The sequence below is a fragment of the Podarcis raffonei genome, chromosome 8 (genome assembly GCF_027172205.1).
Source record: "Podarcis raffonei isolate rPodRaf1 chromosome 8, rPodRaf1.pri, whole genome shotgun sequence".
NCBI classification, from domain to species: domain Eukaryota; kingdom Metazoa; phylum Chordata; class Lepidosauria; order Squamata; family Lacertidae; genus Podarcis; species Podarcis raffonei.
Window position 1 is genome coordinate 87,845,905 of NC_070609.1, and position 10,800 is coordinate 87,856,704.

Genomic DNA, 10,800 nt, shown 5'->3' on the forward strand with positions numbered 1-10,800 from the left:
TAAATATATCAATAAATAACGGCTGCATGGATGTAGGTTGAGCTGGTTTGAGTTAGTCCTTGACGTTGTCTTTGGTGTTGATTCCCGTGAAGAGTCAAGAGTCCATTCTCTCAAAGGCAAGGCCTGTTATCTCATCCAGGGAATACAGCCTTGCCTTAAAAGTGTAAAACAAAGGCTGGAGACAGTACAGTAGGTTGCAGCCGAGGGCAGCGCACTCAGCGTCAATTACACTTTCCAAAGAATCTGACAAATTCCCAGCTTAGTATAAATAAAGCACCAGGCCTATTGTTTCTCAGCTCCAACACCTTCTTATCGCAATGATTTGTTGGAGGGCGAGTGGCGGAAACATGACATGTGACTTGAGAGAGCACCGTCTTGTGAATTGACAGCTTCATAAAGGCAAAGACCCTCTCTTTGTCCGCAGACATATTCCATTCTGACACGAAGCACAGTATAATTTCCCCTCTCCGTAGAATCTCAACAAGCATGCAAAGAGCATTGGGTCTTGCGGGTGGGGTGGGGGGGACAAATTCCAAGTCACCAGTATTTTCTTGGTCTATTTCTGTTGACAGTCATAGAGCAGGTCATTAATGCAAGAGGAGAATATAGTTCTTGGCAGGTGCAACAGGCACCAAATTTTGAATTGCCAGCATTTATGCAATTGGAATCAGGTATGTCTGTCTGAGGATAAGCCCCCACCAAACTGGTTATGCACAATGATCTTTCAAAGGAGAGGGTAGTGAAGTATTGCACCTTTCAAAAGTTGTGTAGGGTTGCACCATGTGTTTTATAATCTGAGTCTGTAACTGGACTCTCTTATGTATGCTTACTTGAAGTTCTGTTCTGCTTTTAAATGATTAAAAACTAGGTTAAACAAAGTTGTGCAGAAAAGGGGACTTTGGTCAGTGCATCATCTCTACATGTCAATCATATCAGAATTACCTCATTGTCTGTAACTACTGGAGATGCACAAACCCCCAACCCAAGAGTCATGGCTCTGGAACAACCTTCCCTCTGGTGGAGTAAGCCCAAAGCCTTAGTAAAGCTGAAGGTAAAGGGACCCCTGACCATTAGGTCCAGTCGTGACCGACTCTGGAGTTGCGGCACTCATCTCGCTTTATTGGCCAAGGGAGCCGGCATACAGCTTCCAGGTCATATGGGCAGCATGACTAGGCCGCTTCTGGCGAACCAGAGCAGTGCACGGAAACACCGTTTACCTTCCCCCCGGAGTGGTACCTATTTATCTACTTGGACTTTGATGTGCTTTCGAACTGCTAGGTTGGCAGGAGCTGGGACCGAGCGTGCTGCACAATTTGTATCTGAGGCAATTTCTAGTGACATGGGGGTGGGGGCTAGATCTGTGCACATCAACATTACCGATACTGTGTCCAGCAATTTTAATTTCTTCTGAATGCATCATATAACCATCCGATTGATTGAGTTCGTTCTCAGAAATATATTTAAAAATAACATCCTTTGTGTGTACAGTATACTGCAAATCCTGATTTGGACACAAAAAGGGGAATTGAAATGGTTCTCAGTGGCCAGATTTGGGGGGGGGGGTTAGTTCACACAGTCAGCAGAAACGACTGCGAGGCATTTTATTTTGTGGGGGAGAATTGAACCATGGGCAGTTTGAAGTGGTATAATCTGGCATAAGGGGAGAGAATTAACACTGGATTCTGCTGATTGTGTAAACTGACTCTTGAGTAAAGCGAAAATGCACAATCCTGCTTTCCCCAAGCCAACCGTGAAAGCGAAAAATACACCCCCCTCTAATCTGTTGCCCATTTCCTTTGTCTCTAATTATCTGTACATGCCCCATTAAATAAGCTTATTAAGTCTGTACAAATCAAAACTGTACAAATATACAGATGAAACAATTAAATAATCTGAGGAGGACCCAAAGCCCTGTGGGTGGGGAGCACCCTTCTACTATCTGCACCCGCACTCTGAGACAGCCATGCCTTCGTAGTTGAGCTTGTAGGTGACAACCCCATTATCTAAGAAGAGTAAGGAGATGGGATCCAGCTTGGTAGGTACACAACAAGCTGGAGAAGCTTTCTGGGGATCATTCAAGTGAATCAAAGTCCGGGCCTTGGCATGAGTGGTCGTGAGGTGATCGTCCAAAGGGAAGGAGCAAGCTCCCCTGCACTGAGAGGCGTCATAGCCTGGAGGTGCAATGATCCAGGAATCCCAGCCAATCTCCTTGAAATCCACATAGAGCGAAGTCTTTTTGCAGCTGCTCCCCTTGGCGTTCCTCCTTATCCGGGATGTGGAGTCGTAGATGATGTTGGATCTGATCTGCAGGAGTTTCTCCTTTCTGGGGCTGGTATGGAAATCATTCATGTCCAGGTCCTGCAAATCTTGCTCGTGCTCTATTATCTCATTCAGTTCGTGCTTCTCCTCTTTCTTGGCATGGCTTCGGTCGTCGGAAAACACAATGAGTAAAGGCTCATGTTTGGTCTCCGAATCGATGTCGATATCTGCTTTCCCTCCTCCGACGGCCTCCTCTCCCCCTCGGCTCTCAATCTGCACCTCCAGCTGATGAGTGGTGGAGTCTGAGTGATGCCACCTCCTGATGGCCTCCGTGACCTCAAACGTTTTCCATTCATTGTCGGTGCTGTAAATGTGCCGGGATGCCAGAACTTTCATTCTCCTCTCCTCTTCCTCCTTCCCTCTTCCACGGTCATTCTCGAGAACTTCCAGGATGGTGACTTTCCTGCTGAGACCATTGTAGAACATCCTGTCCTCCTGCACCAGAGTGTAGAGCCTCAATTCCGCCATTGTTATTTTCTCGTGGTGTGGAATGGAGACGTTGAAGAGAAGAGGGTACCTCCGTATTCCATTGAAGTGGATGGGCTGTGGAATCTGCTCTGAAAATTAAAAGCAATCAGATGTTACCCTTCTTCCCTATATGGCCATGCTCACCAACGAAAGGGCGTCTATGCCTAGGAATGGGTCCCAAACCTTTTCAGGGCCTTGTCTCCTTGGTTCCATAAACTCCTCCCCAGTGACCCCTGCCTCACCCTATAAAAAGCATGATTCAGAATAGCAATGTGCATGGCCTACAGAAGATAACAATAGAATAAAATTCAAAACAATAACAGTTAATTGCACATTTATTCAAAATCCAATTAAAATGATTTAGTTTAATTAATTCAACGAAATGGATGAACTTGATCTGGTGATTCTAGGTTTTCCAAGTCTGATCATCTGCCTCTTAGTATCCCTCCCACTGCCTGCCCCACCCCCAGGAGGTGGTACCACCCATTTTGTGAACCACAGGGCTAGAGGGGACTTCTACGCAACCAGATTGACTCCAGATTGACTATGACCCAAGAATCCTGAATATTGTAGTTTTGGGAGAGTTCAGGGGATCTTTTCTAAAAGACCCCCATGGAAATTTAATGCTGAGCTTAATCTGATTGACTTGGTGGTCAAAGAAGAAGTGAGTAAGGCAAACACAAAACTAGAGGAAGGGGAAATCTTTATACATTTCTGTCTCACATATTGTCAAATGTAGCCAGAATTGTTTGGAGAGCTTCTACAGGAGGCTCTTACAAGAAAGAGGTAGGAAATATTCACTTGGTGAAATTTTGAAATTCAGGAAAGCAAGATAAATGTGGCAGGCCTGATGAGGCCCACAGGACAGAGCCTTCCTTCGCATTTGCTAGAGTCACCGCGAGGGTTTGCTTGCTGGTGAAGTTCATCTTGACAGCTCTAAAGTTGAGAAATGTGTGTTTAAAATCTAACGGAGTTTACTTGAAGACGGTCTGGGCTTTCATATGTGCAAGAGTGCATTAGTAATCTCTTTTAATCGATGTCTGGAGAGGGTGGTAGTGTTAGTCTACTGCAGTGAAAATGAGAAAGAGTCCTGTAGCTTTTCAAGGTCCGTATAGTAAAAGCTATGGTTTTCTCAGTAGTGATGTATGGAAGTGAGAGCTGGACCATAAAGAAGGCTGATCGCCAAAGAATTGCTGCTTTTGAATTCTGGTGCTGGAGGAGACTCTTGAGAGTCCCACGGACTGCAAGAAGATCAAACCGATCCATTCTGAAGGAAATCAGCCCTGAGTGCTCACTGGAAGGACAGATCGTGAAGCTGAGGCTCCAATACTTTGGCCACCTCATGAGAAGAGAAGACTCCCTGGAAAAGACCCTGATGCTGGGAAAGATGGAGGGCACAAGGAGAAGGGGACGACAGAGGACGAGATGGTTGGACAGTGTTCTCGAAGCTACGAACATGAGTTTGGCCAAACTGCGGGAGGCAGTGGGAGACAGAAGTGCCTGGCGTGCTCTGGTCCAGGGGGTCCCGAAGAGTCGGACACGACTAAACGACTAAACAACAACAACAAGAAAGCTTTTCAAGACTCACAGATTCATGATGGCCTCATTAGACACAGCTGCTGAAGTGGACTCTTCTCTATGAAAGCTGGTGCAGACTTTTAAAGTTCTACTCGGCTCCTGCCTCTGAACAGTTAGCAGTGCCATAATTTGCAAGTTAGTTAAGATGGAGCGTTAGAGCGTAAAGCAAGTCAGCCGTGATCCGTGACTAAATTAGCCCTTTGGCTTAAGTGACTTTCGAATTGGAATGTTAAAATGATCTTAGTTAGCGTTATTGGCAAAAATGCTGCTTCTCCAAATCAGAAGCACATCATGAAAGTGGGACACACCCATCTCGTTTTAAGAATGCATTTCTTGGTATGGCTTTTGTGATCAGGTCCACCACGCTGATTCATTCAGTCTTAGAGATTTGTATAGGAAAAGGTTGCACTTTGCAGGCAGGCTATGAGACCAATCTATATAGGGAATGTTTCACACCAACACCAAGTTTTAAAAGGAAATAATGTCCCTATCTGCATTCACCCTTCCCCACATATCAATTAATGCAGACTGCTGGGTTTGGGTTGCATTGACTTCAGAATTTCTAAATGGAGAATTTTGGTTCATCCTGAGTCCCTTCCCCATAGCTGACAACAGGACTGCCAGCGTCTAAGCTACATTCATGGAAACAATATTCCAGAACACGATTCAAAGGAAACTGAAGGAGCTCAGTAAGTGCCATTGTGTCTACATTTCCCGAATCTCAGTTTATAAGATGCTGATTATGAAAACAGAAAGGAAAAAGCATGCCACTCTCAAAAAAGTATAGCTGAGAGCTATGTGGACATTGAACATCTTTTGCATTCATACAAAATCTGAAAACTTGCAAAAGCCCCACATATTTTTAGTTGGTCGAAGGCTGCAACCCTGCCCATTTATTTGGGAGTAAACTCTATCAAATCCAATAGGATTTGCTTCTGATCTCACTGTTTCTTTAGAGTTTTGGAAAAACCTTCTAGGTAGAAGGAAATATTTTTATTGCATCAGTTTTTGGGGTGGGAAGCTGAGTATCTAGGAGGAAGCAGAGTATCCCTTTGAATGGATAGTCCTATTCATCCAGCCCTCCAGATGTTGGTGGCTGCCACTTCCATAAGCTTCAATCAGCACAGTCAATGTTCAGGGATCCAGTTGTCCAACAACATCTGGAGTGCACTATGTGGCACACCTGATGACCAAGTTACCCATGTAAATACCAATGGCATGTAGCTCATGTGCCACTAATACATTGTGTTATATATATTTATATATAAAATGAGCATAATAATTGATGAAAGATTTTGTTATCAAAAGCAATATACAAACAACATATACAACCCCCCTGAAAGTTCTCTGACACAATATCCACCGAAATCAGGGGGAGCTGAGTGGGATCGCAGTAGTGTGTTTGTGCAACAGCTCATGCAGAGGAAATGCTAAGCAAATTACTTCTGTTGTGCTTACTTCTAGGAACATAGGAAGCTGTTGGTCCTTCATGCTCAATATTGTCAACAATCCAAAGTTTTAGGCAGGGAATATTCCCAGCCCTACCCAAGAGGTCCCAGGGATTAAACCTAGCTCCTTCTGCATGTGAAAAAGATGACCTGACACTGAAAAACCACTGCGCTACCAAAGAAGGCAACCATGACTATCTTCAAAGGAGCATTTTAAGTAAGACTTGGGCAGGGGGAGGAGATTCTCCATTTAGATCTCAAAATTAGTAGTCACTTTTTCAAAAAGCATCCCTGATAGACATTTAAAAACCAGGTGTGCCATGCACTTGAAAATCCAGCAAATGGTTCAAATGGCTTGCAGTCATTTGTCAAACAGCTGGGCAGATAAGGTGTGTGGTCAACCAGCTTGACACTTGCTTAGCTGAATCACTTTGCTAATAAATCACCCATCAAACTTCCCCTCTTCATCCTAACTGCAACACCTAATAGGCTTGTTTCAGAGACCTTACCTTCATTTTTGAAGCTTCTGATGATGTTGGCTGATGGCATGGAGGTCTTATCAGTGGCAAACCTGTTAAAGAGCTCTAGCATGTATTCCGGAGGGTCCACCTTGGCTGCCGTCTCTTGCAGGGGGATGTCGGAGATGTTGAGCGCCTTCAGCAACTCGTTCTGCAAAGTCTGAAGCAAGGCATCCTGTTCGTCAAAGAACGGCCTGTCTTCCTCCAGGAGAGGCATGTCTAGGCTCATGATGGGACTACCGTTTGCAAGGTGCACCAGAATGGAGACGGCTGCCCACAGTTGAAAGCCTGCGGGTTCCATGGCCTCGTTCTAGCTGGCCACAAGACTCGACAAAAGCGTTGCTCTTGTGCCGCCTATTTTATCCCCCTGCAAATGGGTATCAACGTCTTGTGTCACTGACGGTTGACAAGTTTGGAAGTTGGAGCTTGTGATCCAACTCTCTCTCTTTCTCTCTCTGGCTCTTGTTTCCACACGCCCATCCAGGTCCCAGTAATTGGATAGAGCTGGCGGTGCCTCCTATACAAGCCCTTCGCTCTCTTATCTCCTCCAATGTAAGCTTGTTCACCAGATTTCGGTTGCTATCTCACAATCCTCCTTCCTCTTAATGAGCATTTTGTAAACATTCCACATTGGGATGCTATGAAATAGTGCAATTCCCCCTTGCTTTTTTTCTGCGTGGGACCTGACTCCCCCCTCCGCCCCTTGCCACTGCTAACGTCTTTGAACCCAGCTGACCATTTTGAAACCAAGTCTCTTTGCTTTGTTGCGATTTCAGCTAAACATGCGCATGGCATAGGAGTATCCATGGTCCATGCTATAACCAAGTTTCTGCCAATCCAGAGTAGACCTCTGAAAAGCGGCAAGTAAACGTTTGCTCCGAGGGGAGACTGAAAAACGCTCAGGAGTTGGAAGTAAAAGCTTAGGGCAAATGATGGTTTGGAAGACTGTTTCAATGTACAAGAAGCATATGGACATGAGAAGAGCCTGCTGGAAGATGGCTATCATATCTCTTCTTAGTCTCCTCTTCTAGATCCCTCAACCATTCTTCATATGGCTTGGTTTCCAGACCCTTGATCATCTTGGTCACCCTCCTGTGCACACCTTCCAGCTTGTCAATGTCCTTCTTAAACCAGAGTGCCGAACGTAATGGCAACATCATATTGACTGTCTAACAATTCTGCACCAACTCCATATTGCATGTGATTGGCGAATTCAGCCACTATCGGTGAAAAGATGAAACTATTCCTCCCTTGGAGGAAGCCTGTTGTGTCACTGCATGAGTCCCTTCACTGAACTCACCTTCCAGTCAGGAGGCACACCCAGCAAAGTAACTCTCAAAGCTCTCGAGATGGCTAGAAATAATAAACATTTTGGGGAAGTGAGGAGTAAGTGCATTGTATTAATTTACGAAGCTCTGAACAACTGAGGCCCAAGCTGTCTCAGGGATCACCTGAACCCTTCTGTCTCAGCTCAGTTACTGAGATCATTTGCAGGAATGTCGTTGGTCATCTCCCAGGTTGGCAAGGCTCATTTGACAACAACAAGAAACTGAGCCTTCAATCACATCGGCCTGGTCATGTGGAATGCTCTGCCACTGGAGATTCAGCAGGCGCCTTCTGTTTTAACATTTAAATGCCTGCTGATTTTTTATTTATTTTTATTTATTGTATCCCACCAGGCCCATGCAGGCAATTAAGAAGATATCTTTCCACAATGGTTAATTGATGTTTGATTTCAGTCATTTAATATGGTTTTTACAGTCTGGTTTTATGTATTTTTATTGTAAGCCACCTTGATAAATAAATAAATCTCATGCCTTTAATTTGAAAAACCAAGTGTTGTTCTTCTTCCAAAATGTGGGGAATTCTGACCTTTCTGCATCTACTGGCAGGATGCAAGAGTCCATATTCATGCATTTCTCTGGCGGACATAACTCCCTTACATGGGCTGTTTCAGATGCTGGAAGATGAGCCATCATTGCTTAGCTCCTTGAACTAGAAATGGCATGGAGCATCCCAAAATATGTGCATGAGACGCAGGACGTTCTCCCCATTCCTCTTCCACAGGAGCTGGCTAATGGGTGAGGTAACTGTTGGGCATGAGAGGAGAGATAAAGCAGTGTGATCTCAAAAGTGTGATGAGCAAGTGTTGGAATAATTACATTTCCCTTTCTGTCTTTCTCAAGAGCGGCTTCCTCTCCATTGCACCTCAGGGCTGCTCTCTCATCTCCTTTCCACAAACAGGCCATTCCCAAATTCTTGATATTCTTTGGGGTGGGGATGTGGTCGTCACTGTGGACAACGGGCTCCCTCACAGGTGTGATGGCCTGGGACTCGAACTCGGACTCGGAGTCAGAGGAGTCTCAGTCTGCACTGGACCCTTTGCCTCAGGTGGCATCGGAACCAAGTCTGGGGCCTGATCCTGAAGGTTCCCCTGCAACAAGCACCAGCTGGGCCGAGTCAGGGGCCTGAGCCTGCCCTGGCTCCAGATGCAGGGATGACCTCGTTGCCTCCAGCTGGGCCATCACTTACAGCTGCTCCACTACCAGTTTGTGTGGGAATGTTCTGGGGCGCAGGAGAGGATATATTGACTAATTATATCCTTATCCAACTTGTGCTAACAAGTTCCCAAAATATCAGCAGAGTTTATAGACATTCCCCTTTAAGTTCGCAACGGTAACGCTTGCACAGGTTTGCTAGAACCTCTATAATAATTACTCTGGTAATTTCCCCTTTGTTCCCTCTTAAAATACAAGACACAATACAGTCTTTATAAAAGTATAAAAGAGTTTACTCACGTTCTGTTCACAATATGATCCCAGAAGGCAGACAGGCTTAAAAAGGTAAAATACATTTAGAATCTATCTTGTAGCAAGATAGTCCTTATCTCCTCTCTTGGCTGGGAGCCAAGAGAGCATCCTTAGATGTTTCCTCATGGAAGGAAGATGACAGAGAGAGAGAGTGACTGCCTGCCCTGTGCTTTTGTCATTACCTGCACAGGTGAGGCCACACCCACCTCTGGTCACATGCGGAGGAAGTCCGTCCCCAGGAAGTTTACCTGCTTGCTAGACAGACATCCCTCCCCATGTTCTAACATGTACACTCTAGGAATGTTGTCATTGACTGCTCCTGTGTTTACATCCCACAGTTTGGTCAGGGGAGGCTGAGGCGGCCACTGGGTCTAGTATAGTAACTCACCGACGTCTCCCGAGCTGCAGAGACTCAGGTCTGAGAGAAGGAGAGACCTGAGTAGTCGCAGGAGGAGTGCTCGCCTTCGGGCGAGACAGGGAGGTGAGTCACTGGGGGATCAGGACTGGCCGTTACCCCGACAAAGATAAAAGGCTGTCGGACCCCGCCCCAGGTTGCAGGAGCAATATTGCTGTTTGCCAGAACCTGCCTGAGACTCTGTGCCTGACCTTGCCTGGTTTCCTGCCTTGGCCCTGTTAGACTGACTCCTTGGGACTGGACCTGGACTGCGTTGTTCAGGTTACCCCCGGGCCCAGCACAACAGGAGAGTATGCTAAAGAGATGGAGTTCCGTGTGGTGTAGTGGTTCTGGTACTGGCCACAGACCTGTGAGACCACGGTTTGAGTCCACAAGTGCCCATGAAGCTTGTGGGGTGACCTTGGGACAGTCACTGCCTCTTGGCCTAAACTACCTTACCGTTTTCACACAGAGTGCGTATGAGAATCAGGTAGAGACAAAGATAGCAGTGGAGAAGAATTTGCAAAAAACTAATCCACATCTTAGTGAGATGTGAGAAGTGAGAGATGAACCATCAAGAAGGCTGATCGTTGAAGAATTGATGCTTTTGAATTCTGGTGCTGGAGGAGACTCTTGAGAGTCCCATGGACTGTAAGAAGAACAAACCTATCCATTCTGAAGGAAATCAGCCCTGAGGGCTCACTGGAAGGACAGATCCTGAAGCTGAGGCTCCAATACTTTGGCCACCTCATGAGAAGAGAAGACTCCCTGGAAAAGAACCTGGTGTTGGGAAAGATGGAGGGCACAAGGAGAAAGGGACAACAGAGAACGAGATGGTTGGACAGTGTTCTTGAAGCTACAAACATGAGTCTGACCAAACTGCGGGAGGCAGTGGAGGACAGGAGTGCCTGGCGTGCTCTGGTCCATGGGGTCACGAAGAGTCGGACATGACTAAACGACTAAACAACAACAATCCACATCTTTATCCTACCATAAGAAGGGCCTGCTGGATCAGGCCAATGGCCCATCTAGTCCACCATCCTCTTCTCACAGTGGCCAACCAGATGCATCAATAGGAAGCCTGCAAGTATTTCCCCCTCCCATGGTCTCCAGGAAGTGGTATTCAAAAATATTGCCACCTCCAGCTATGAAGGCAGAACATGGCCATCATGGCTAGTAGCCATCAGTAGCTTTATCCTCCATGAATGCATCGAATCCTCTGATTTCGCTATGGGTGTAACTCTGTGTTGCATGCCCTATGGAAT

General features: G+C 46.0%; 1 protein-coding gene across 1 annotated transcript; it reads right to left on the reverse strand.

Annotated features, from left to right (window-relative positions):
- Window positions 1-1,539: 1,539 nt before the first annotated feature.
- Window positions 1,540-6,963, reverse strand: BMP10 (bone morphogenetic protein 10). Its single transcript, XM_053401358.1, has 2 exons — window positions 6,323-6,963; window positions 1,540-2,876 (listed from the first exon to the last, which is right to left on the reverse strand). The coding sequence occupies exons 1-2, from the start codon at window positions 6,630-6,632 to the stop codon at window positions 1,936-1,938; spliced, it is 1,251 nt and encodes a 416-aa protein (XP_053257333.1). The 5' UTR covers window positions 6,633-6,963; the 3' UTR covers window positions 1,540-1,935.
- Window positions 6,964-10,800: the final 3,837 nt, after the last annotated feature.

Bases quoted from the DNA above. Each gene is read 5' to 3' on its own strand.
- BMP10 (XM_053401358.1), bottom strand. From the start codon at position 6,632: ATGGAACCCGCAGGCTTTCAACTGTGGGCAGCCGTCTCCATTCTGGTG. The intron at 2,877-6,322 runs GTAAGGTCTCTG...TTTAATTTTCAG, and splicing joins CAGAAGCTTCAAAAATGAAG to AGCAGATTCCACAGCCCATC.